This window comes from Lolium rigidum, chromosome 2 (genome assembly GCF_022539505.1).
Source record: "Lolium rigidum isolate FL_2022 chromosome 2, APGP_CSIRO_Lrig_0.1, whole genome shotgun sequence".
Classification (NCBI taxonomy): domain Eukaryota; kingdom Viridiplantae; phylum Streptophyta; class Magnoliopsida; order Poales; family Poaceae; genus Lolium; species Lolium rigidum.
The window spans coordinates 7,188,242-7,215,369 of record NC_061509.1 but is presented as its reverse complement, the minus strand read 5'-3'; the positions used below and the strand labels follow the sequence as shown (position 1 = coordinate 7,215,369).

The 27,128-nt window shown below is 44.6% G+C and overlaps 1 protein-coding gene and 4 non-coding genes across 5 annotated transcripts; 1 reads left to right on the top strand and 4 right to left on the bottom strand.

Annotated features, from left to right (window-relative positions):
- On the bottom strand, positions 1-219 carry LOC124693952. Its single transcript, XR_007000391.1, has one exon. It is a non-coding gene; the product is annotated as a small nucleolar RNA U3 (small nucleolar RNA).
- A 1,693-nt stretch (positions 220-1,912) lies between these two features.
- On the bottom strand, positions 1,913-2,130 carry LOC124693942. Its single transcript, XR_007000381.1, has one exon. It is a non-coding gene; the product is annotated as a small nucleolar RNA U3 (small nucleolar RNA).
- A 2,832-nt stretch (positions 2,131-4,962) lies between these two features.
- Positions 4,963-6,743, top strand: LOC124689164 (pentatricopeptide repeat-containing protein At1g71060, mitochondrial-like). Its single transcript, XM_047222735.1, has one exon. The coding sequence runs from the start codon at positions 4,963-4,965 to the stop codon at positions 6,643-6,645; it is 1,683 nt and encodes a 560-aa protein (XP_047078691.1). The 3' UTR covers positions 6,646-6,743.
- Positions 6,744-9,160: 2,417 nt separating this feature from the next.
- LOC124693954 lies at positions 9,161-9,371 on the bottom strand. Its single transcript, XR_007000392.1, has one exon. It is a non-coding gene; the product is annotated as a small nucleolar RNA U3 (small nucleolar RNA).
- Positions 9,372-22,538: 13,167 nt separating this feature from the next.
- On the bottom strand, positions 22,539-22,736 carry LOC124693899. The gene has a single exon (XR_007000343.1). It is a non-coding gene; the product is annotated as a U2 spliceosomal RNA (small nuclear RNA).
- Between the last annotated feature and the right edge of the window lie 4,392 nt (positions 22,737-27,128).

Genomic DNA, 27,128 nt, shown 5'->3' with positions numbered 1-27,128 from the left:
GACCTGTCATACAACCTGTGAGCCACCCTGGTCAGCAGAGCTGAACAGGAACGATCATCTACAGCTATAGATCAACACCAACCGGTGTAATCTGAGCAATTAATCACGCTCTGGCCCACAGGTCAGACTTCATCAACCAGGCTTAAGTGCTTGCCTCCTTATTAGTCAAGGATGCAGCGGTACGATCCTATAGAACAGATCCTGTTCAAGTAAGGTCGTGCTACTAGCTTGCGGAGTCTGCTATTTAAGCTGGTGCAATCAGCCGTAAACTTCCGAGGTGGTACTATCTTCTTCACTAGTTGCTCACTTGCTGGTGCGGAGTGGCGCCCGCGGGGCGCTGGCCTTCCGTATTTTGCTCCGTCAGCTACCATACTGTTGGGCCGGGGGTCCTCTTTCTAGGTAGAAGCCCAATAATTTATGGAAGGATTCTGTCGTGTGATTCATTGATCATTTTTTTTGCCTTCCGTATGAGTGATCTCTTGCCTTTTTTTCCTCCCATGATGATCTCTCGACCAGCACATTAAACTCATGAGCCATTCTAGAAAAAAAAAACCAGTCATTCACTCTTTTCTCGAGTGAAATTGTAACTTCGTCGTATGTCGTAGGCCATGCCGCCGAAGAAGCCTCTCAAGGCGCCCAAGGTGCCGAAGAAAGAGTACGAAGAGGGTATGATAACTAACTAATCTACCGCAAAGCATATCCTACTAATCCTACTTATTTGTGTCTGTTACAGAAGTTCAACGATCTCTAATTACATTACTGTCGTTGTTGACTTGTTGTCAAGCAAATCGTCCTCTGTTTTACGAGCCATCCGCTCCGACGTATCCCTGCAATCCATAGTTTATTTGGTACCTTGATATAAAATTATGGAACCTGAAGAATTAAAGTAGCAGGATTTTTTCTTCTTCTGCGTAGTTATTAAAGCTCGTACATAGTTTCAGAGATCAACCTACGGATTTGTTGCTGCATTAGGTTCAGAGGAATTGGGCTGTTCTGCCTCGCTTTGGTTTGATTCGATGCATGCGTGTATGAAGTGCAGAAAGATTACAGACAAGTCAGACATAAAAAAATACTTTGTATAATTCAGTTGCGCCCACTCTTATTTTAGAAAGCTTGAGGCCAGACTTTGCATTGTTTTTAAGTTGAATCTATAGCTAGAATGGCATGCAGACAAGTAAGGCTAAAACACTAACGAGCCTGTGCTTTCTCTCTTGCAGACTGATCTGGAGAACCTGAAGAAGAAGAGAGGATGATAAGGCTCTCAAGGAGCTCAAGGCCAAGGCTGCGCAGAAGGGCGCGCTCGGACGCGACGGCCTCACGAAGAGCGGCAAAATGACCCCGGTAATTTCTGAAGAAAATGGCTGGAGAAAACTGCTTTAGGATATATAAGTTTTAGTGTTTGTGATCCCCTTTACCATGAAGAATTGAGTTTTTGTCAGTAAGCTATAAATTTAACTGTGGATATTCTATTGCCATCTCTTTTCATATGATCTTTCATTGCCTACCTCTGGTCTGAACCAGACTTTTGCAGTGCCTATGTTATGTCCAGTGTGTCGTAAGAGGGAAGGGAATCACCTGGTCCTGGTGATCAGAGACTGATTTCGAAAAGTAAGAATGCGATACTTATATTTTTTCCAAATAAAACATCTAAGAGTCATCATATAAAATTTGTTGGGATGCAAACGTATCGTGGGCATTGCTTTTATTTCAGAGCACCAGCAGTGCAACAGGTTAAAAGTATTAGCTTATAATGTATCAAAACAAACTGTTCTTGCTCATTCATCTAAGTAGTGAGTTTGGCGGCAATGAATCATTAATTATGTCTTCAAAGTGTGAGCTCTCTCTAAAACACTAGACCGTGGAATGGGAACAAAAGGATAGTCTGAAGCTTAGGATATAGCAAAAAAATTGTGACCTGTCAGACAACCTATGGGCCACCCTAATCAGCTGAGCTGAACAGGAACGATCCTCTACAGCCATAGAACACACCAACCGGTGTGATCTGAGCCGTTAATCACGCTCTGGCCCACAGGTCAGACTTCATCAACCAGGTTTAAGTGCTTGCCTCCTTATTAGTCAAGGATGCAGCGGTACGATCCTATAGAACAGATCCTGTTCAAGTAAGGTCGTGCTAGTAGCCTGTGGTGTCCGCTATTTAAGCTGGTGTAATCATCCGTAAACTTCCGAGGTGGTACTAATCTTTCACTATGTGCTAGTGCGCAATGGCGCCCGCTAGGCGCTGGCCTTCCGTATTTAGCTCCATCAACTACCATCCTGTTGGGCCGGGTATCCTCTTTCTAAGTAGAAGCCCAAGAATTTATCAAAGAATTCTGTCGTGTGAGTGATTGAGTGGGGAGATTGAGTGACCATCTATTTTCCTTCCTTATGAATGCTATGATTCTTCGGCTTTCCTCCCATGATGATCTCTCGACAAGCACATTAAACTTTAAAAGCAGTCATTAGCATTTTTCTCGACTGAAATTCTAACTTTCTTTTTTGAGACAGAGAAACACAAACTTCTAAGACATATACTACCTCATCCCAAAGTTTAATGCTTACATTTTAAAAAAAAAGTCAAACCAAGTAAAGTTTGACCAAACTTTTAGAGAAATCTATCAAAAATTATTACTCCCTCCGATTCATATTACTTGATACTAATATAGATGTATCTAGACACATTCTAACTATAGATACATCTATTTTAGAGACGAGTTATGTGGATCAGAGGGAGTATATTTTGTAGATACTATGTGAAAATATGTTTTATTATCTATTTAATGATATTAATTTGGTATTTTTACATGTTAATGATTTTTTGTAAAGCTTAGCCAAACTTGACATAGTTTGACTTTCTAAAAATAATATAAGCCTTAAGCTTTGGGATGGAGGTAGTAAGTATAAAAGATACATTGTCAGATGCACTCATGGCGGTGCTCCTGGTAGCCACAGAGGGCCTCCCGGTGTTGGTAAGCCTATTTTTGTTCGATTTCATGGAAAATCCATGTGGCCGACAAGGCATCTCCATCCATCGACACCATCAACAGCAAAAACGACTCCGCTCTCCCACCAACACCACGGGAAATCGACTCCTTTCATCATGTAGAGAGTAGCGCAGAGACCTCACGCGTCACTCCTCGCATGTGCCATTCCCCAGGAAGAAGGTGTGGTGCGCCCACTTCGTAGGGAGCTCCTCCCGCACACGCACGGCCCAAGAGCACCGCCACCCAACAAACAGAACCTGGTCATGGACGACGGCGCCGCTCACCTCATTCCATGTCGACGAGCGGAAGTCGGCCTCAAACACAATGATCGCCTCGTCTATCTCGCCTCCGGTCCTCATCCACATTGGCTATACAACAAGAGCCTTGCTTTTCTCTAAACTCAAACCAAGAAGCTTCCAAGGCTAAAGCCAGGGCCGGTCCATGGGCCAGAAAAACATGACCACAAATACTAAAAGTATGTATTTATAACTTACACTATTGGTTCGTATACTTCCTCTACCAAAAAAAATCATATTTTAAAGTACCGATTTTTTTTGAAAATTCTGCATGTACAACTCCATAATATACGTGCATTCGTCAAGTTTCACGAATAACCAATATTTTTTGTGGTCTATAAGAAAAAGAGAAAATTTATCTTGTAAAAAACACTATTTTTAGCACTGAGTTTTGTCTTTTTAGTGTAGCACGTGAAAATGTAATCTCCCATGTTCCAAAACACCACTCCCTATGTATGAAAGACTATTGAATACTGATAATAAACAATATAAAAGTCAAACTTAGTTTACACAAATAATTGCACACAAGGAACCAATACAATTTACCTCACAAGAACAAACAAATAATAGTCTCCACTATGGATGCCTTACAAATGTTGTACTAAAATCTGCTATTTATGGAGCATTCTGTCCTTTCTAATATCGCTCATCGCTACAGTACTTTGAGAGTTAGCGCCGGTGAACCGGGCCAACTAGTGCTCTCAGTGCCGAGGCCAGCTGGAGGTGGTTAGGAGGCGACGACAAAGTTCATATGTAGTAGGCGTAGGGCCCTTAGGTTTTGTTTTCTGTTTTAGCTTTTTTTATGAGTTTTGGATCTATGTTGGGAGGATGGCATTGGGCTCCTCCCTAGGTTGGGTCCGGTTGTTGGCTGCCAGTGCTTCTTCTCGTGGTGGGTGCCAAAGGCTATCAGATATAGGGTTGTCAGAGACTCCAACAATAAGGCATGTGTTGATCGCTTGGCTTCGGATGCGGATGATGCTATGCAAGCTTCTCCATCTTGTGGTGGGGCCTCTCTTAAATCCGATGATGATTCCCAGCGTATCTTCAACATTCCAAGCGGATATCGTGTGAGCAACTCGTGGCGAATCTCCTGGTCTTCTCGAAGCCAACTGGTGTTGTCCCCGACACCGGTGAAGATGGTCATGGTTCGATTCCCATTTTCTTCGGTAGCGGCGGAGGACCTGATTGCATTTTCAAGGATCTTTGCAGAGTATTCTATGTAGAAGTTATGAAATACTTTTAAATAGTTTCATTTCCTCTTGTCCGTTGCACCCGTCGTTGTTAATTAGTGGTATTCATGCCCTTCGGGGGCCTCTCCATGTTCAAATAAAAAAGGAAATACTGTACTATATTAAAGCATGTGCTAGATATATTTTCATGTTTAATTTCACGCAACTTCTTATCCGAGAAAATAACAAGAGCACATATATCCGAGAAAAATATACAGCTCGTTAATTATATCCTGGTAGTGAAGCCTGTATATTTTTCAGGATGTTTTGAGATTGAAAATTTAAGTTTTGGATTTTCAAAAAGAAAACCTAGGTCTAACTTTTTGTTTTTGTACCGCCTGACCTGCCACCGCCGCTCAGTTGGTAGATCATTTCTTCTCTCCTCTCCTCACAGCTCACACCGCTCCGAAATCGTTCTCCACAAAAACAAGCCCGCCACCAAGCTTCACTACCAGGATGCGCTCCCTCCGCCGCACAGCCGCCCACCTGCTCTGCTACGCGAGGACTGTCCCCGCCAATGAAGCCCGCATGGCGTTCGACCAAATGCTTCTTCCGCCTACCACCGTCCTGTGTCGGCCGCCGCGCGTGCACGCCGGCAACATGCTCGACGGAATGCGCGGCTCGTGGTTCTGCAGCCAGGCGGGATCTACCGGCACCCACGAGCTCGCCATGGACCAGAAGTTCACGGTGGTCCCTGGCTCCGACGGCTCCGAGGTGGCAGAGAGGGTCTGCCCCGCCGCCGTGGACCAGCAGTTCACGGTGGTCCCGGGCTCCGACCTCTCCGAGGTGGCAGAGAGGGTGTGCCGCGTTCTCTCCACCCAGCCGGAACCGACGATGGCGCCGGCTCTTGACGCGCTTGGGGTGCCCATGTCGCGGGAACTGGTGGCGGAGGTGCTCAAGAACCTGAGCAACGCCGGCGTGCTAGCCCTCACCTTCTTCCGGTGGGCGGAGAGGCAGGAAGGCTTCGTGTACACAGCCAAGAGCTTCCACAACCTGATTGAAGCGCTCGGCAAGATAAAGCAGTTCAGGCTGGTGTGGAGTCTGGTCGAGGCTATGCGGTGCCGCGGCTTGCTTTCCAAGGACACATTCAGGCTCATCGTCAGGAGGTATGCCCGAGCAAGGAAGGTCAAGGAAGCCGTCGAGACGTTCGAGAAGATGGGCGGTTTTGGGCTGAAAACAGACTTGTCAGATTACAACTGGCTGATCGATGTGCTGAGCAAATCCAAGCAAGTCAGGAAGGCGAATGCCATCTTTAAGGACATGAAGAGGGATGGAAAGTTTGTGCCTGATCTGAAGACCTACACTATCCTCATGGAAGGCTGGGGCCATGAGAAGGACTTGTTGATGCTCAAGTCGGTGTACCAAGAAATGCTGGATGCAGGCATTAAGCCTGATGTCGTCGCGTACGGGATGCTCATTAGTGCATTTTGCAAGTCCGCCAAATGTGACGAGGCCATCAAGGTGTTCCATGAGATGGAAGCCACTGGTGTCATGCCAAGCCCTCATGTGTACTGCATGCTTATCAATGGGCTTGGTTCAGAGGAGAGGCTGGATGAAGCTTTGAAGTTTTTCGAGCTTTCTAAGTCCAGCGGGTTTCCCATGGAGGTACCTACGTGCAATGCAGTTGTTGGGGCTTACTGCAGATCCTCAAAGTTTGAGCATGCCTTCAGGATGGTTGATGAGATGAGAAAGAGTGGAATTGGACCAAATTCTCGGACTTACGATATTATTTTGCAGTATCTTATAAAATCTCAGAAGATTGACGAGGCTTATAATGTTTTCCAGGAAATGGGTAGGAGTGGCTGTGAACCTCAGATCAACACATATACAATAATGGTTGGTATGTTCTGCAGTAATGAAAGGGTTGATATGGCCTTAAAGGTGTGGAACCAAATGAAGGAGAAGGGTGTTCTCCCATGTATGCACATGTTTTCCGCGTTGATCAACGGGTTATGCTTTGAGAACAGGCTGGAAGAAGCCTGCATCTATTTCCAGGAGATGTTGGACAAAGGAATTAGGCCACCTGCTCAGCTTTTCAGTAATTTGAAGCAAGCTCTTATTGAGGGAGGAAGGATTAGTTTGGCACAAGAGATGGCTTTCAAGTTGGATACGTTACGGAAAACACCTTTGCGTCCTTGAGGGAACATGCAAATGATGTAAGGCAACAGCTTGACGGCAATAGCTTGACTCTCTAAATCATTTTCTGCACAATGTGCCATCCTCCAGTTTTGTGATGAACATGTGTCCTCCAGGTTGGCAACCTCAACTGTAGCAAATTTGATCATTCCAGCTAATTAAGCAACTTAGCGTTTGCTATCCTATGCAATCTTTGCATGGTGCTTCCAAAGTTGAAGAGGATCTGGAAACTGTAAATCAGAATATACTAGCTTTCCATAGGATTGTACCGTTGTGGTTGTGTGTGCGTTTCCCAGTGCTTGTAGCTGCGGATAATTCTTTGTTGTTTGTCGAAGTTTACCTGATCAGGGAGTATATGTCAAACTTTCATACTAGATTGAATTTTGTTTATATTTTGCTATCTAATACGAGTTAATTTTGATATATTAAGTCTGCACGTCTTACAGAACTTAGGAATACTTCTGGTTGCATTCAATTAAAATTTCAGAAGATCCTTTTTGTATTTGAGCTGCTCCCACTGACGTCCATATGATGCTGTTTCTTTTTGTGTTTAAGCTGCTCCCTTTTGTTGCTCAAATAAGATAGGCACAAATGCCAGAGAAGAAGGCGGTCAATATGCAGCCTCCCTATGTTAAGCCAAACACTAACAGTAAATCTGACAAATCAAGCTGAAAACAGTACAGGAATAATGATGCACTTTAGCCTGTTTCCTTCGGAAGGAAAATCACAAAGCCACCTGCATATAGTTATCTGGATGATGAAATGACTAATGATGAAAGATGGCAAACGAAACACCTGGACAAGACGCTGAAGCAACGGGAATGGTTGCCCTGACTACTACGAACAATGAAAATACTCAGGTAGGCAAAATAGATCAGCAAGCGGCAGTGCTACCAAACAGAGGAAGATTAGATGGATAATACAATTGATTTTGGCAATCTTCTACCGTGAGCACCTAGTTTGCATCAGAATCACAGGAGGAGTTTTCAGCCCCGTGAAGGAGGCCATGGCGAAGAGGAAAGGCTCATGGATAAGCTTTTGACGCAAGGGCACAGAAAGTGAGGAGCACAAGACAAGGACAGAATCCTGGACACCTCAAGCTCGAACCGATCAACGTGCTGATGGCAATGGAGAACAATCCAACAGAGATGGAGGTCCTTGAAAAATATACATATGGCTGCCCACATAATCTGAATCCCCAATTGTGAAGCTGAAGGCTCCTCCTCCTGCTCGGTTCATCACTCCATCTTGCTGCAGCTGGACACGTCTAGGAGAAACTGGCGACCTAGAATGCCAGATTTCGACGAACTGGCTGCGCGCATCGGCACTCTTAAGAAGGCTTGATCTTCCTGCTGTAGAATATCAATAGTCGTCAACATCGACGAGAGCTTGTTTGTTCAGTTTGACAACTTTCTTTTTTATCACCGCTCCATCTCATTGTTCGCCATGCTGCCGGAGAAGCGTCACAAGGCCCCCCGAAGTGCAGAAGAAAGAGTACGACGAGGTAGGTACTACTAATTTACAAAATATACATGCGTGCTTAGTATGTTCTCACTGCTTTCATTGTTGATCATATATGATATAAGTACAGAGATTAGAGACAAGTCAGAAACGTCAGTATACTTTAGTTAACCCCTTTAACACGAACTCTGAAACATGAAATTAATAATCTTAGATGAGACCTTGCCTTGTTTCTGAATATTGAGATAGTAGTTCAAACTAATCACATACAAGAAAGTAAGCTGCAGCACTGATGAGCCTGTGTCTCTCTCTTGTTTGTAGATTAATCTGGAGAACCTCCTGTAGAACAAAGAGAATGAGAAGGCTCTCAAGGAGCTCAAGGCCAAAAGCTGCACAGGGCGCACTCGGAGAAAAAGCGGCAAAAAATGATCTTCCGCAACAATTTATCTTTCTACTTAGTTAGAAGCTTCTGAAGAAAATGGCCGGAGAAAACTTACTTATTTAGGATAGTTGCAAGTCTTCTTTTCTGTGAGGAATAAGTTCCTGACACTAGGCTACAAATTTGTGTGATGATCTTCTATTGCCATCTTTTTTTATACGTATGGTTTTGTTTTCTCGTCTGACAATTGCAACAGGCTGCAACGTGGAAAGTAATGAGCATACATGGTTACTTGTGTTTGGGTCTGGGATTTATAAATCTTGTGGGTCTGAATGGGCAAAGAAGAGGTTGATTTTGAGGGTCCATGTTTTTTAATTAAATGCATACGAGTCATAGACCGAGCAGCAAATTTTGTGAGGATGCAAAACATAATGCCCACTTTGCCTTCATATCAGAACACTGACAGTGCAGCAATTCAGAAGTGTTAGTCTAAAGTTAAAAACAAACTGGGATACATTCTCTAAACCTTGCAGTAAATGGGGCTAGCCGAGCACGTGAATGATCTCATCATTCTTATTTTAGAATGCGTAGCTCATTCATGTAAAATAGTCAGGTCTGTTTTCCAGTGAAACCGTGGAGCAGAGAATAGCAAGTGCAACAAAAAAAAAGATATAGTTGTACCTGTCAGACAACCTGTGAGCCACCCTGGTCAGCAAGCTGAACGATCCTCTACAGCCGTAGAACACACCATCAGGTATAATCTGGGCCGTTAATCACGCTCTGGCCCACAGGTCAGACTTCATCAACCAGGTTTTAGTGCTTGCCTCCTTATTAGTCAAGGATGCAACGGTACGATCCTATAGAACAGATCCTGTTCAAGTAAGGTCGTGCTATACAGCTGCAGGGTCTGCTATTTAAGCTGGTGCAATCCTCTGTCAACTTCCGAGGTGGTACTATCTTTCGCTAGGTGTTGCTGCCGTCTGTCCACACTGGCCCTGTGCCACTGCGTTGCGTGATTTTGCTGCGGTGCATCAGCTGCACTTCATATTGGGCCGGCCCCTTAACGCTAAATAGAAAAGCCCACCTTTTGCAGAACCATCGTTCTGCTCATTAGTCTACTTTCCGAAATCACTCTGTGCTGTCATCTCCAAAGCAAAACTATGTGAAATGGTACTTCTACCGCACACAAGACAATGTACGTCAGTTTTTTTTAAAAAAAAACTTCAACAATTCTTTGGGGTGTTTTGTGCTGTTCTGTTGGTAAATATAAAAATAAAATAGACTATGTTTCTCGCAAAAGGCAAACTTCAACAGTTTACCAGATTTTAACTGGAAAATAAAGTTTGGGGATTATACCCTATTTAATACCTAAAACATTTCATTCGTTCATTGCAAAGACAAAAAACAGTTTGGACGTCACACGCTGAGCAATTTGAACCTTTTTTTTTTCTGAACTTGGGCTTTATATATCAGGAAGACAGAGTTTGGTTACATTCACGGTTGATCAGCCCCTCCACACAGGGTGGAGCTAACCCAATCAACACATGATGATCCTCTCCACGCCCAAACCTGCTCATGCGCGAACGTGACTTTGTTCGCTGACCGATTAACTTTTCAGAAAACTGACGCCCGCAAAGAACTGAGAATATTTTGAGCTCCCTGGTTGTGCTACTGATCGCAGATCTTGGACTTGTTTCTCTATTTACTTCAGCAATCAGAGTTGCAGTCACTCTCCAGTCTCCACCTGCTCTGAAAATCAACTCTCGGAAATCTGAAAACGAAATCACATAAAAAAGTACTCCGCCAATATGCCTCCATAAATTACATTATAATTTACTAACTAGGACCTCATCGACAGGATGCTCCTAGGTATATGCTGACTCCATCCCGTGGACTCCTTGTGGGCATCTCATCTACTAGCTTACCATTTTTCCTGCATGTTGAGCGCGTGTGCTCCTTAATGATTCTTAGCGAGCGCTCGTTAACGCATAAGTCTTCGGCCACGATTGGAGCATTTTCTTAAATAGTACTATTAATTTTAAACATTTTTTATAGATAATATGTGATTTTAAAAAAAAATCTCGAATCTTGGACTCGGTCGACTGCCCAGCTGCCGATCGGCACTCCGGTAGGCGGTGGCCGACCAGGTACATGGCCGTCACCTGCCAAGTCGTATATTTAGAAAATTCTAAAATCACGTAATAGTTGTAATTTTTTATTATTTTAAAAAAATTGCACTCCTGGATCATAGTGGCGCTATCGGACAGAGAGCTGCCGTGATTTTTTTAAAAATAATATTTTTTCTTAAATTATAATTACAACTATTACGTGATTTCAAAATTTCTAAATCTACGACTTGGTCGGTCAACCAGACGCCGATCGGTCGGATAGCTGCCGACCAGGTATGCTTTTTGGCCACTCAAGCAGGTGAAAGTCAATGCAGGTGATATCCATGCAGTTGGTTGGCTGAGCGATCTGGTCGGCCGAGCGAGTGCTAGATTCGAAATTTTATTAAATCACGTATTATTAAAAATATTCAAAAGGGTTTTGTGATTTTTGGAAAAGAAGGGAAATAAAAAAAAATTGGGGCAAATTTTTTGGGGAAAAATTGTTATCTCAAGGGTATATGTTAGCTACATAATGTACCTATCATTTCCACACCTTGGGTTTTGAATATTAAACGTTGGGTTAAATAAAACAAGACATAAAAGTGGGAGAAGAGATCTTGAGGTGAAACTTTAGTTAGGGTACAAGATCAAGTGAAATATATGGGTTCCAAGGTTCCCATGGAACATGCATGTTGTGGGAGTTGTAGAGTGAGTTGCATAGATAAGATCCATGCCATGTGTTCACCTATAACATGTGTGAGAGTTTAGCAATCCTCTACCAAAGTTTGAATCTTTAAACCCTGCCAAAATAGATTGTTGACTTGGCCTCAAAACCATCAAGGACAAGTGGGTAGATGAAGGATCTGGTCCATGCATTTGGTAGGGTTGGGAAGTGCACATGACAAGTGATGTCTATGTGTGCTTCTATTCTTGTAGACAGTGTTGGGCCTCCAAGAGCAGAGGTTTGTAGAACAGCAGCAAGTTTCCCTTAAGTGAATCACCCAAGGTTTATCGAACTCAGGGAAGAAGAGGTCAAAGATATCCCTCTCAAGCAACTCTGCGATCACAATGCAAGAAGTCTCTTGTGTCCCCAACACACCTAATACACTTGTCAGATGTATAGGTGCACTAGTTCGGCGAAGAGATAGTGAAATACAAGTAGTATGGATGTATATGAGTGGTAATAGCAATCTGAATAAAATATGGCAGCAAGTAAACATGCAGTAGAACAGTAAGTAAACGGTGTTTGCAGTATTGGAAACAAGGCCTAGGGATCATACTTTCACTAGTGGACACTCTCAACATTGATCGCATAATAAATAACTTTTTCTCATATGTGCTACATACACTCTTTTGTTGGATGACAAACACCAGTCGTTGTGTAGGGCTACAAGAGCACCTCAATGCCGGAGTTAACAAGCTCCACAACATTCGATGTTCATATTTAAATAACCTTAGAGCATAATAGATCTTTGCAAAATAAACCAAGAACTAACATAGCATACACACTGTCCACATTACACTATGAAAGGAGGAATAGATCACATCAATACTATCATAATGACAATTAACTCCACAACCTACAAGAGGTCATGATCATAGCCTACGACAAGAACCACGTGGTGCACACACTAGCACCTTTACACCATGCAGGAGGAATAGACTACTTTAATAACATCACATGAGTAGCACATAAACTAGTAGCGATACAAAGCTCATCATATGGATCTCAATCATGTAAAGCGGCTCATGAGATCATTGTATTGGAGTACAGAGAGAGAGATTAACCACATAGCTACGGTAGAGCCCTCAGCCCTAGGGGAGAACTACTCCCTCCTCATCATGGGAGACAATGATGGCGATGAAGATGGCGGCGGTGTCGATGGAGATGGCTCCGGGGGCAATTCCCCGTCCCGGCAAGGTGCCGGAACAGAGACTTCTCTCCCCTGAATTGGAGTTTCGCGATGTGGCGGCGCCCCTGGAGTCTTTCTGGAGTTTCGTCAATTGGTGTCGAAGTTTTAGGTCACGACGGCTTAAATAGGCGAAGAGTCGGAGTCGGAAGAGTCCCGAGGGGCCCACCCCATAGGGTGGGGTGACCACCCTCCGGGCCGTGCCGGCCTATTGGGAGGAGGCCCTGGGCCTCCCCCTGGCTTGCCCTTCTGGCTCCGTGAGTCTTCCGATGAAATAGAATTTCTGTAATTTTTCTGGATTTTTCCGAGCACTTTGGTTTTTGGGCCTTTTCTGCAATAAACAGACATAATAAACAGAAACTGGCACTGTGGCATCTTGTTAATAGGTTAGTCCAATAAATGCCATAATATGATATAAAGTGCAAGCAAAGCATGCAGGTATTGTCATAAAACAAGCATGGAACATCAGAAATTATAGATACGTTGGAGACGTATCAGCATCCCCAAGCTTAGTTCCTACTCGTCCTCGAGTAGGTAAACGATAAAAAAATAATTTTTGAAGTGACATGCTACCAACATAATCTTAATCATACTATTGTAAAGCATATGAGATGAATGCAGCGATTCGAAGCAATGTTAATGCAATGAGTAAACAATTGAATCATATAGCAAAGACTTTTCATGAATAGTACTTTCAAGACAAGCATCAATAAGTCTTGCATAAGAGTTAACTCATAAAGCAATAAATTTAAAGTAAAGGCATTGAAGCAACACAATGGAAGATTAAGTTTCAGCGGTTGCTTTCAACTTGTAACATGTATATCTCATGGACGAGTTGTCAATGCAAAGCAATATAACCAAGTGCAATATGCGAGTATGTAAGAATCAATGCACGAGTTAATACAAGTGTTTGCTTCTTGAGATGGGAGGAAATAGGTAGACCGACTCAACATAAAAGTAGAAGAATGGCCCTTCGACGAGGGAAGCATCGATTGCTATATTTGTGCTAGAGCTTTTATTTTGAAAACATAAAGAGAGCATAAAAATAAAGTTTTGAGAGGTGTTTGTTGTTGTCAACGAATGGTAGCGGGTACTCTAACCCCCTTGCCAGACAAACCTTCAAAGAGCGGCTCCCATTTTATTTTATTTTTGGGTGGCACTCCTTCCAACCTTTCTTTCACAAACCATGGCTAACCGAATCCTCGGGTGCCTGCCAACAATCTCATACCATGAAGGAGTGCCTTTTTATTTTAGTTTTATTATGATGACACTAATCCCCACCTTTGCTTTCTCAAGCCATGGCTAACCGAATCCTTCGGGTGCCGTCCAACAATCACATACCATGGAGGAGTGTCTATTTTTGTTAATTAATTTGGGACTGGGAATCCCATTGTCAGCTCTTTTTGCAAAATTATTGGATAAGCGGATGAAGCCACTAGTCCATTGGTGAAAGTTGCCCAACAAGATTGAAAGATAAACACCACATACTTCCTCATGAGCTATAAAACATTGACACAAATAAGAGGTAATAACTTTTGAATTGTTTAAAGATAGCACTCAAGCAATTTACTTTGAAATGGCGGAGAAATACCATGTAGTAGGTAGGTATGGTGGACACAAATGGCATAGTGGTTGGCTCAAGGATTTGGATGCATGAGAAGTATTCCCTCTCGATACAAGGCTTAGGCTAGCAAGGTTATTCGAAACAAACACAAGAATGAACCGGTGCAGCAAAACTCACATAAAAGACATATTGTAAACATTATAAGACTTTACACCGTCTTCCTTGTTGTTCAACCCAATACTAGAAATTATCTAGACCTTAGAGAGACCAATTATGCAAACCAAATTTTAGCAAGCTCTATGTATTTCTTCATTAATAGGTGCAAAGTATATGATGCAAGAGCTTAAACATGAGCACAACAATTGCCAAGTATCAAATTATTCAAGACATTCTACCAATTACTACATGTAGCATTTCCCGTTTCCAACCATATAACAATTAACGAAGCAGTTTCAACCTTCGCCATGAACATTAAAAGCTAAGAACACATGTGTTCTACGAACCAGCGGAGCGTGTCTCTCTCCCACACAAGCATTTATTCAAACAAAAACATAAACAAAAACAAACAGACGCTCCAAGTAAAGTACATAAGATGTGACCGAATAAAAATATAGTTTCAAGAGAAGAAACCTGATAAATTGTCGATGAAGAAGGGGATGCCTTGGGAATCCCCAAGCTTAGACGCTTGAGTCTTCTTGAAATATGCAGGGATGAACCACCGGGGCATCCCCAAGCTTAGACTTTTCACTCTTCTTGATCGTAGTATATCATCCTCCTCTCTTGACCCTTGAAAACTTCCTCCACACCAAACTTCAAGCAAACTCATTAGAGGGTTAGTGCATAATAAAAATTCACATGTTCAGAGGTGACACAATCATTCTTAACACTTCTGGACATTGCACAAAACTTCTGAAAGTTAATGGAACAAAGAAACTCATTCAACTTAACAAAAGCGGCAATGCGAAATAAAAGGCAGAATCTGTCAAAAACAGAACAGTCCGTAAAAACGAATCTGAAAGGGGCACTTAACTTGCTCAAATGGAAAAACTCAAAACTAATGAAAGTTGCGTACATATCTGAGGATCACACACGTAAATTTTCAGATTTTTTTGATTTGTTTACAGAGACTTCTGCTCAAATTCGTGACAGACAGCAAATCTGTTTCTGCGCAGCAATCCAAATCTAGTATCAACTTTGCCATAGAGACTTTACTTGGCACAAAAACATGATAAGGAGAGGTTGCTACAGTAGTAAACAACTTCCAACACTCAACAAAACAAAAATTGCTGTAGTAAAATAAACACATGGGTTATCTCCCAAGAAGTTCTTTCTTTATAGCCATTAAGATGGGCTCAGCAGTTTTAATGATGCACTCGCAACAAATAGTATTTGAAGCAAAAGAGAGCATCAAGAAGCAAATTCAAAGCACATTTAAGCCTAACCCACTTCCTATGAAAAGGAATCTTGTACACAAATAAATTCATGAAGAACAAAGTGGTAAGCATAGAAAAGCAACACAAGCGCAATTTCAAGATTCTCAACATAAAGAGGGGAAACTTAATATTATTAAGATGCATATAACCATATTTCTCTCTCTCATAATAACTTTCAGTAGCATCATGAACAAACTCAACAATATAAGTATCACATAAAGCATTCTTGTCATGAGCCACATGCATAAAATTATTACTCTCCACATAAGCATAATCAATTTTATTAGTTGTAGTGGGAGCAAATTCAACAAAGTAGCTATCATTATTATTCTCATCAAGTGTAGGAGGCATAGTATAATCATAATAAAATTTACTCTCCATTGTAGGCGGCACCAAAAGACCACTATCATTATAATCATCATAAATAGGAGGCAAAGTATCATCAAAGAAAATTTTCTCCTCAATGCTTGGGGGACTAAAAATATCATGCTCATCAAAACCAGCTTCCCCAAGCTTAGAATTTTCCATATCATTAACAACAATGTGTAGGATAACGTTGCATAGAAAACAAAAAATTTCCTATCGCGAACACACAATCCAAGCCAAGATGCAATCTAGAAGACGGTAGCAACGAGGGGATGATCAAGACTAACCCTTGAAGAGATTCCAAAGCCTATAAGAGTAGGCTCTTATTGCTGCGGTAGACGATCACTTGCCGCTTGCAAAAGCGCGTAGAAGATCTTGATCACGATCGGTTCCGGTGCCACGAACGGGCAGCACCTCCGTACTCGGTCACACGTTCGGTTGTTGATGAAGACGACGTCCACCTCCCCGTTCCAGCGGGCAGCGGAAGTAGTAGCTCCTCTTGAATCCGACAGCACGACGGCGTGGTGTCGGTGGTGGTGGAGCAATCCGGCGGAGCTTCGCTTAAGCGTGCGGGATGTGGTGGAGGAGAGAGACCGCTAGGGTTTGGGGAGAGGGGGTGGCCGGCCACTAAGGGGTGCGGCCAAGCTATGGCTTTGGTGTGGCCGGCCCCCTCCCCTTGGCCCTCATTATATAGGTGGAACACCCAAGAGTTGGTGTACAAGTCTTCGAATAAGACCCCAACCCAAAACCTTCCATGTGTAGGGAAACCTACCCAAGGTGGGATTCCCACCTCAAGTGGGACTCCCACCTTTCCATGAGGGTGGGTGGCCGGCCACCTTGGGGGGGAAGTCCACCTTGGACTTTCCCCTCTAGGGTTTGGCTGGCCAAGCTTGTGGAGTCCTTCCGGGACTCCACCTTCCATAGTGCGTTTCTTCCGGACTTTTCTAGAACCTTCTAGAACCTGCCATAAATGCACCGGATCATTTCCAAACTTGGAATATGACTTCCTATATATGAATCTTATTCTCCGGACCATTCCGGAACTCCTCGTGATGTCCGGGATCTCATCCGGGACTCCGAACAAATATTCGAACTCCATTCCATATTCAAGTTCTACCATTTCAACATCCAACTTTAAGTGTGTCACCCTACGGTTCGTGAACTATGTGGACATGGTTGAGTACTCACTCCGACCAATAACCAATAGCGGGATCTGGAGATCCATAATGGCTCCCACATATTCAACGATGACTTTAGTGATCGAATGAACCATTCACATATGATACCAATTCCCTTTGTCTCGCGATATTTTACTTGTCCGAGGTTTGATCTTCGGTATCACTCTATACCTTGTTCAACCTCGTCTCCTGACAAGTACTCTTTACTCGTATCGTGGTATGTGGTCTCTTATGAACTTATTCATATGCTTGCAAGACATTAGACGACATTCCACCGAGAGGGCCCGAGTATATCTATCCGTCATCGGGATGGACAAATCCCATCGTTGATCCATATGCCTCAACTCATACTTTCCGGATACTTAATCCCACCTTTATAGCCACCCATTTACGCAGTGGTGTTTGGTGTAATCAAAGTACCTTTCCGGTATAAGTGATTTACATGATCTCATGGTCATAAGGACTAGGTAACTATGTATCGAAAGCTTATAGCAAATAACTTTAATGACGTGATCTTATGCTACGCTTAATTGGGTGTGTCCATTACATCATTCATACAATGACATAACCTTGTTATTAATAACATCCAATGTTCATGATTATGAAACTAATCATCCATTAATCAACAAGCTAGTTTAAGAGGCATACTAGGGACTTCTTGTTTGTCTACATATCACACATGTACCAATGTTTCGGTTAATACAATTATAGCATGGTATGTAAACATTATCATAAACACAAAGATATATAATAACCATTTATTATTGCCTCTTGGGCATATCTCCAACACAATGGTGTTCAAAGAGTTCATACTAATATCATTGCTACTAGCATGCAAATAAGATTCCATAGGTTTTTTAATTTTCGCAGCAAACAATCCATGTCTTAACTCAGGAAATAGAAATAAAAGCTCACTGTTGCTTTCCATTATGCCTAACTAGTGTAAACAAGAAACCAAAAGATGCAATTGCAGAATCTAAAGGAAATAGCTTCGAGTACTTACAACGGCGCCGGAAAATAGCTTAGTAGCCGAGATCCGGAGTGTGAGTACCTTTTACCTTTCCTCCCCGGCAACGGCGCCAGAAAATAGCTTGATGTCTACGTGTGCTTCTATTCTTGTAGACAGTGTTGGGCCTCCAAGAGCGAGAGGTTTGTAGAACAGCGAGCAAGTTTTCCTTAAGTGAATCACCCAAGGTTTATCGAACTCGGGGAGGAAGAGGTCAAAGATATCCCTCTCAAGCAACCCTGCGATCACAATGCAAGAAGTCTCTTGTGTCCCCAACACACCTAATACACTTGTCAGATGTATAGGTGCACTAGTTCGGCGAAGAGATAGTGAAATACAAGTAGTATGGATGTATATGAGTGGTAATAGCAATCTGAATAAAATATGTCTTTCACTAGTGGACACTCTCAACAATGATCACATAATAGGACTACTCTACACCCTTTTGTTGGATGATGAACACCACTAATTGTGTAGGATTACACCAACCCTCAATGCCGGAGTTAACAAGCTCCACAATATTCGATATTCATATTTAAATAACCTTAGAGTGCAAGATAGATCAACACAATTACACCGAGAACTAACATAGCATGCACACTATCACCATCACACTATGAAGGAGGCATAGATCACATCAATACTTATCATAGCAATAGTTAACTTCATAATCTACAAGAGATTACAATCATAGCCTACACCAAGTACTACACGAGGCACACACTCGTCACCATTACACCGTGCGGGAGGAATAGAGTACTTTAATAACATCACTAGAGTAGCACATAGATGATATTCAACTAGATCACATAAAGAGAGAGATGAACCACATAGCTACAGCGGAGCCCTCAGCCCGGGGGTGAATTACTCCCTCCTCATCATGGAGACGAGCGATGGCGGTGAAGATGGCGGTGGAGACGGCGGTGGAGATGACTCCGGGGGCAATTCCCCATCCCGGCAGGGTGCCGGAACAGAGACTTCTGTCCCCCGAATTGGAGTTTCGCGATGTGGCGGCGCCCCTGGAGTCTTTCTGGAGTTTCGTCAATCGGTGTCGAAGTTTTAGGTCACGACGGCTTAAATAGGCGAAGAGTCGGAGTCGGAAGAGTCCCGAGGGGCCCACCCCATAGGGTGGGGTGACCACCCTCCAGGCCGCGCCGGCCTATTGGGAGGAGGCCCTGGGCCTCCCCCTGGCTTGCCCTTCTGGCTCCGTGAGTCTTCCGATGAAATAGAATTTCTGTAATTTTTCTGAATTTTTCCGAGCACTTTGGTTTTTGGGCCTTTTACGCAATAAACGGACATAATAAACAGAAGCGGCACTGTGGCATCTTGTTAATAGGTTAGTCCAATAAATGCCATAATATGATATAAAGTGCAAGCAAACCATGCAGGTATTGTCATAAAACAAGCATGGAACATCAGAAATTATAGATACGTTGGAGACGTATCAACAAGGTAGATCTAGGGCCAAGTGCAATGCCTTAGATGACAATGGATAAATAAAGCTAAAGACTCCCAAATTGAATCTGATAACAGTTTTTGACTTAGCCAAATTTAAAGTTGTTCCAAGGTTGCTGTCTAGGGTACGAGGCATAGATGGGATTAGGGAGTAGATAATTTTCAAATCTTGAATAAAGGATAGGGTGAGCTGACGTACATCACAGAGATGATCTTAAGATAGGTGCATTTATTTTGCCACAGTGGGAAGATTTGAGTTAGAGGTGTAAAGGTTGGATTTAAACATAAATTTGGATTAGTCAAGACTTAGTTAAGAAGAAGTGATCTTCATGTGTTGAGGTCCTCAAGAGAAGACACCGAGGAGATGTGACAAAGGGTTTTATGTAGTGGAAAGGAAAATATTTTTCCTTGGCCACATTAGGGTTTTAGTTAGTGAGTTGCTAATTGGTTTAACCTAAAGAAGGGTTTTGTTTTGAGGTAGCTTAAGACAATCTTCTAGCAAGCAGATCAAGACAATTCATCTTATCAAACAGATCAATGCAGTTCATCTAACTCTACCATTTAGAAAAAGTTTTTGTTCCCCCTCATTTTTACACTTTGAACAACTAAACAAGGTTGAAAAGTTAGAGTGTTACAGTTGGTCGGCCACCAGTCGGCGTCTGGACGGCCGAGCGAGTGCTAGATTCGGGAAATTTTAAAATCACGTTTTATCATGAACAAAACATTTAAAGGTTGCAAATGGTTGATTTGCCTTATGATATGATAGAAGTCCGTTTTATCATGAAGACATATCTTGATAACACACTATTGGCACAATCAAACTGTAAAGGAAAATTGGAAACTAGAGTAACATACATGATAACCGAGTGATCAACAAGGTAATCAGAGCCCTCCTCTGTTTTCATACAGTAAACTCGGTAAGCAATAGCATCCTTTCCAATCTCAGCTGTTGTGCCAATTACTTCTATTAGAACCATTAGAAGAGCACCGAACTTGCTCGATAGTACCTCTCTCAGGAAAAACTGTATTGAAAACTAGAACAATTTTTACTTTAGCTTGTTCCTCTGAAGGCAATAAAAGGTTCTTATAAAAACAAATGCGACAAAAAAGTTCTTATAATGATTGGCATATACAGCACCATGACCAAAAATACAGGACAAGCAGAAAATATACTCCGTTATGGAACTGTCTAATAGGGTGCAAGCTCCAGCAGGGTACATGAGTTGTTCAACTCAAAGGCAAATATATAGTCCCCTCCAGAAAGTGGAATCTTCCGTGAAGTTCAGTTAAATAAACCAAAGTCAACTTGGATGTGCATTTCATTCTCTCATACACATGTACCAGCTTCTTTTAGTGCAGTTTATCTGTACAGTAACTAATCACACCTTCCAAGTTGTAAGGCAAGCAATAGTGAAGCGATAACTTCTTAAACTGCTATCTGACAGCCTTATGGTGCATTGGACAAGGATGATAAGGTGATTGGGCACATAATTAGGATATCAATAACATGATTTATCAATATAACGGTATCCAATCAATAACATGATCTATCAGTTACGTCTATGTAATTTCATTCAAACACATGTACTACCTCTGATCACATTTAATCGACGCGGAGCTCTAGTGAGTATTGCTACCTATGTTCACAACAGAGCATCGAGTAAATAGGATCGGAGGGAGTAACATCTTATTTTGATTCAATGTATCGGTAGTGTGGCCAATAGCACACACCACACATACACTTTCTATGATATTGACCAAACATAATGATATCATAAAAGTTCTTAAGTTGGTATCTGGCAGCATCATGGAAAAAGGAAGCTGGGTACATGCATAATAAGGATACAAATTTCATGATTTATGAGCACAATTATACCAAAGAACCCAGATCAACTTGAGTTGCTGATTTTATCAATTCCTGCAGCAATTTCTGAAGTTCATCTGACAAAATGTCAGGGTCAATTTTCCCAAAGAATTTTTTTGGATGATGGCTCCCCGTTATGGTTGAAAAGATTGGATGGGCCACCAGTTGTTGCAGTGGCTTCTGATGGTTCTTGCTTGACAGCACTTGCTCAATTCTTCAACTCCGGTAAAGATTGATCAGGGAACATGATGGACATGAGAAATTTAATACTAACAGATACATGCATATCTTCCCTTTATGTAGATCAAACACTCATGATACACCTGCCCCCATTTGTATAGTGAGTGATTGTGCATACAAATCCAGCAAGTAACGGAACATACTGCATTCACTGGCTGTAAGTCATTAGGATTCCATATCGCATATGATTTGGAGAAAGTGTGCGGACATTGGTTTTAATGACTTCAGTCCTGCAGTTCTTCCTCGGCATACATGTGCAAAATGCAGCAATGTATAAAGAAACTAACTCTAGCGATTTCAGAGACAATACAAATGGATCTCTGACCTTCAGCAAACAAGTTACTGACGGAGAATATCTGATATGGTGCTGGGAAGAATCCGGTAGCTAATATATTATCAGTACATCGGGATCCAAAATCGTCCAATTTGACTTGGCACAAGAGGAAATTCAGCATGCAGTCCTGGTTTCACAAGAGACACAAACAACTGGAGTGGTGGTTCTTACCTTCAATGTGATGCGTCTTCCTTCCCATGGAAGAACCCAGCAATGCATCTGATTTCAGTACAAATTACGCTCACCCTTCCGAACGGTTTCCTCGCGTCCGCTCGCTCAGATTTCCCGGACAGAGCACCGTCCCCTCCGCCGCCGCTCACCGCCTTCGAGATCGAGTTGCCTTGCGCCGCCCGAGCCGAGGGTCGCTGGGGGAAGCAGGCGCCGAGCTCGGTGAGCTGCGCGCGGAGGAGTAGGACGGCCGACGCGTTCCTCATCGTCGCCTCCGCGCCTGTGTGGATAAGTACAGATGTTTATGATTCATCCGACAATACTGCATATCTGTAGCTGTAGGACTTCTCAGGCTTACTTCTGAACAGAGGTTCGGGAAGTTCTTCTTCAGTTTGTTTTGAACACGTATTAAATTTTGATTCAGCTTTGGTTGGGGTGCGCCAGGCACCAGGCAGCAGTGCAACGCCCGGGCGACGCGTGAGAGGCCCAGCAGCAAGCTACTGTGGTGGCCCCTCCCCCACAAAAAATAAATTTAATATCGTTGTGGACCAATGGCCCACATATCAGATATTAAACTGATAAGAACAGATACTACACTTGATCTTAGCCAAAAGGCCGAGAAAGGTATGCTTTTACCCGCTGCCCTCCGCCTCCTTTTATAGCCTCCCTCGGCCGACTCTCCTCTCCCAGGCAGCGAGGTGGGACTAAACGATCGGGAGAGGTTGCTGCGCTTGCGCAACCAGCCACGCACTCTGCGCCTCTCGTTCGCTCGGGCTACACAAAAGGCCCAACACGAAGACCACGGCCCAGTGTCATGGCTTCTTCGTTGTGCTGGCTTCCTCTTGACACCACGAGCCCGTCGCGTTAGCTGCTCCTCCTCGGCGGGAAGAAATTAATTGGCGGCACGATGTACTCCTTACATTGACACTACTAATACAAGCACTGTCCCGATGTAGTTGGTACTTGGTACCATGTACAAGCTATATCCTTTTGTTACTATGATTTTTCAACGTGCGAAACTTGGTTAATGATTCGATAGACAAAAGAATTCTTTTGGTGTTGGTTTCTTTTTTTCCCAACGATTTTGTTACATTAATTTTTACTTTGAAATAAGACGAAGTATTATTAATTAAGCTGAAGAGAGTTGAGCAGCTAATTAATGGGAAACCAAAACCGGCCAAAAATCAGTGCAGGCCTTGCCGATCGTCATGAAACATGACCGTCACGAAGGCACATGCGGCCACCGCTATAACACAGTTTGTATACACACACAACGCCGAAAGTGAGAGTCGTTGTCGAGGTTGTCTAGCAGTGTCAGCGTCATCACTCCTCAACGACTCGGTTTCACCGAAAAGCGACTATCTACAGGACTTCGTCAGAGCAGCACTACAACACATTACCAAACCTAGTCATGTCAACATCATTACCAAACCTATAATGAAGGGAGTACTTCTCTAATTAAAGTGGTGTTCCTGTGCGAATAAGGGTACACGGTCCCTTGGGCAAGAACCCGATCCCGAGGAGCAGGGGGAATCAAGACTCGTGAAGGCCCTGGATCGGACGACGCCAGCCGCAAAACTAACACACTCACCTCTCCGGCATGACAAGCCAGAATCTGCGAAGCCGCGACAAAGCTAGACCTCTTGGCACCCGCCATCTAGGTAATAGCCTCAGCCACGCGGCGCGGACGGCCGAACCTACACGCCACGTCTTGAACATGTGCCATGCACCAAGCAACGTGGCGCTACGGCACACTGTGGTGTCCCCTTAGCAATATAAAAGGAAGCCCGAGCTGCAGGAGGAAGGCAAGAAAGATGCATCTCCCTCCCGGGGAAGAAACACTGTATCGGGAAAAGATCCACCACATACAACATAGTTGCACGACGTAGGGTTTCGGACATCGCTACTTGAACATGGGTAAAAAAACATGCGTCTCTGTAGGATTGTGAGCTCCCTCTCGACCGTCAATAGATCTCGATGTGCTCTTTCCCCGGTGTTCGAATCCACAACACGGCATCTGACGCGCCAGGTAGGGGCCGCAAGCAAGGCGGGTGATCTACTGGTCTCGTTAACGGCAGCAGGAGCCTTGTCCGCCTCGCGGATGATGGCACGGAGGGAAGGGCAGCCCCGTCGGGGAGAGCCACGCAGAGCGGTGCATCCGACGCTTGGTTCAAGCCACGTGGGGCGCATCGGCCCCACCGACGATGGAACGGGTGCCCCCACGTTCGTTCCCTTAGCAGGCGACACCGGTCCATCAGCCCGCCCAGGAGGGGCGGCCGCCTGTGTCCTAGTCGAGGTGGGCAGCGAGCAACCACCTCCCTTGCCCGAGCTTCTCGACCCGGGGGTTGCGCTCGCGACCGTCGACGCCTTATTGCACTTCCAGCCGGAGGCCATCGAAAGCATCCTAGTCGTGGGCTCTTGGCTCGTTCCGCTGTGGATCTGGTGGGTTACTCCCTCCGGTACCACCGGTCGACATGCCCACACTTCGAAGGAATCATGCCCCTAGCAGGGGTGGCTCCAAGACGCAGCCTACCAGGGAACCGAGGATGGGGTGGGCTCTAGATAATCACGCTCCTCCCCCAACACCGGACGTACTCCCATCAAAGGGTAGCACGGGGCCGAGCTCGGCCTAACCTATGGTCGCGTGACGTGTTGTGCATTCAAGGGGGTGCGTAGGCCTTCCCCTCGCACATCCCCGTCAAAGCGGTTGAACATGAAAGTGTGTGTTGGGCAACCTAGCGTGGAGGCGCATTGCCCCCTCAAATGGCCGACCGTGTCGATCACCTTTGATGCCCAGGATCACCTGTCCCGTAGCGCCGGCATGGGGATCCTCCGTTGGTGGTCTCATCAACCATCAACAATGTGAAGGCGTCCAAGATTATGGTTGATGGAGGAGCAGGCCTAAACATCCTATCCGCCCAGCTGTTGAGGCAACTGCAGATCCCGCCATAGCGGTTGTCGCCCACGGGAGCGGTCCAAGGGGCCGGCCCTAGGGGTTACACAACCTCTAGGGCAGGTCATTCTGCCTCCCCCGCGGAACAAGTGCATCGTTGAAGATCGCGGCCTTTACCAAGAAGGTCTCGCTCCTTGAAGGTGGAGGATGCCCCATCACCATTGGGGCAAGCCTCACCGATAAATAGGGCTCATCACCTTCCTCCGAGACAACTCGGGACGTGAAGGTAGCCAAGATCATCCGCAAAGTCCGACACCCGTCATGGGTTGCGAATCCAGTCGTGGTGCCTAAAATGACAGCTCTAACAAAATATTGTGCACTGACTTCACGGATTTGAACACGGCCTGCCCAAAGGATCCGTTCTCGCTGCCTAGAATCGATCAAATTGTCGATTCTACATCCGGTGCGACCTCCTTTGCTGAATCGACCAAAGAAGAAGAAGAAGCGGCATCTTCCCTACCCGTGGAAGCCGACCCGAGCGACCAGGTCATGTACTTCGACGGATCCTACTCCATTAGCGGCTCGAGAGCAGGTGTGCTCCTCATGTCGTCAACCGGAGAGCAGCTAAAGTATGTTTTTCCGGTTCAACGCCTGCCAGCCTGCTAAGATAACTTCTTATTGGGCCGGGGGGGCTTCACACTGAATACAAATCTAAGCTTTTTTTTTCTTCTTCCGGAGTGTTCGTGCGAGCATGGATTTTACTTCCATGGATCATGCTTTTCGTCTGGAAGCAAAAGCTCTAAAAGCGAATCTAAGAGCACCTCAAGTCGCGAGGTCCCTGAACGGCGCCGAATCGAGCGTTTGGGGGACGCCTCCGCTTCGTACCACGTTTGGGGTGCGTCGCGGCCTCCAAACGCGCCCCAAACATTAAATAACTCTTTTTATTTGCATTTTCATTTCAATAGAGAGAAATTTATAGGTAAAATCGAGATTTTAAAAGTAGTGCAACATGTTTAAAATAATTAAATATAAAATCTGCGAAAAATATGTTCAAACTAAATTTTAAACTAAGCTACTTCTTCCTTGATGGTCCCGTCTCGTCATCCTCAGTTCCTCACGGAGGCGCTTCCTGCTCGTCACCTCTTCCGAAGAGGTAGTGGCGTTCGACGCGTCCGAGGAGTTTGTGTCCCCCTCCGACGAGTAGTCCTTCGTGTCTTTATCATCGTCGATGCACGCCGACTGCGCCTCCGCCTTCGCCTTCGCCCGGGCCCTTGCCTCCTTCTTTGCCGCCACCGCCTCCTCAGCCGCCTCCTCCGCCTCCACCGTCTCCACCTGGCATCTTCATCCTCTTCATCTTCCTCTTCCTCTTCCTTCTCCTTGTCCTGGCCGTCGTCAAGAACGGTGCCCCCTCCTCCTCCTGGTCGTCCGTCGATAGGGAGCTAGAGATGCTAGGTGTGGCGGTTCTTTCCCACCAATGACGCCATCTCGGCGGCTTCCCCTCGCTATCGAATTCCGATGGCAAAGAGAGGTTGCTCATGGTCATAGAGGAGAGGTTGCTCTTCCGCCTCAGTCTTTGAGATGCAGGGCGCTGGCCGGTTGGAGATCCGAATGCGCAGACGTAGGGGTCTTATTGAGCGGGAATGAATGGCGGCGCAGATATCGAAGAGGGCCGTGGTTGCTCTTCCGCGGAGTTCGCGCTCTATTTTGGCAGTTCACGTGTTGATCGACGCGGTTGCCATTCCGGCGGTTCCCCTTCCCAACAGTTGGCTGAGAAGACACATCGAGGTAGGCGACGGTTGGGTGTCGTTCGTGTGCCAATGACGCGTCGGGCCTGCCACTTGCCGCCTCGCTTAGCGCTCTGTCCGGCACGTCCGAAGTGTTCCCTGTAGAGCGGGGACAGGCTTGAGGTGCCGGACAACGTATTGGATCGTGCCGGGCGGAAGAGGGTTGAAGTGCACAACTGGAGCCGAAAAAATGTCCGGAGCATAAAAAAAACCTTTGAAGGATGCTTTGAGGGACGCGATTGAAGATGCTCTAACATGATCTCTTTCTCTAGTGAAATACTGAAATGCGTACTTCTATTGCACATTGAAAGAAGGTATATTAACCGGTGTTCACACACGTCGA

Excerpts from the sequence above, each read along its gene's own strand:
- LOC124689164 (XM_047222735.1), top strand. The coding sequence starts at position 4,963 with ATGCGCTCCCTCCGCCGCACAGCCGCCCACCTGCTCTGCTACGCGAGG.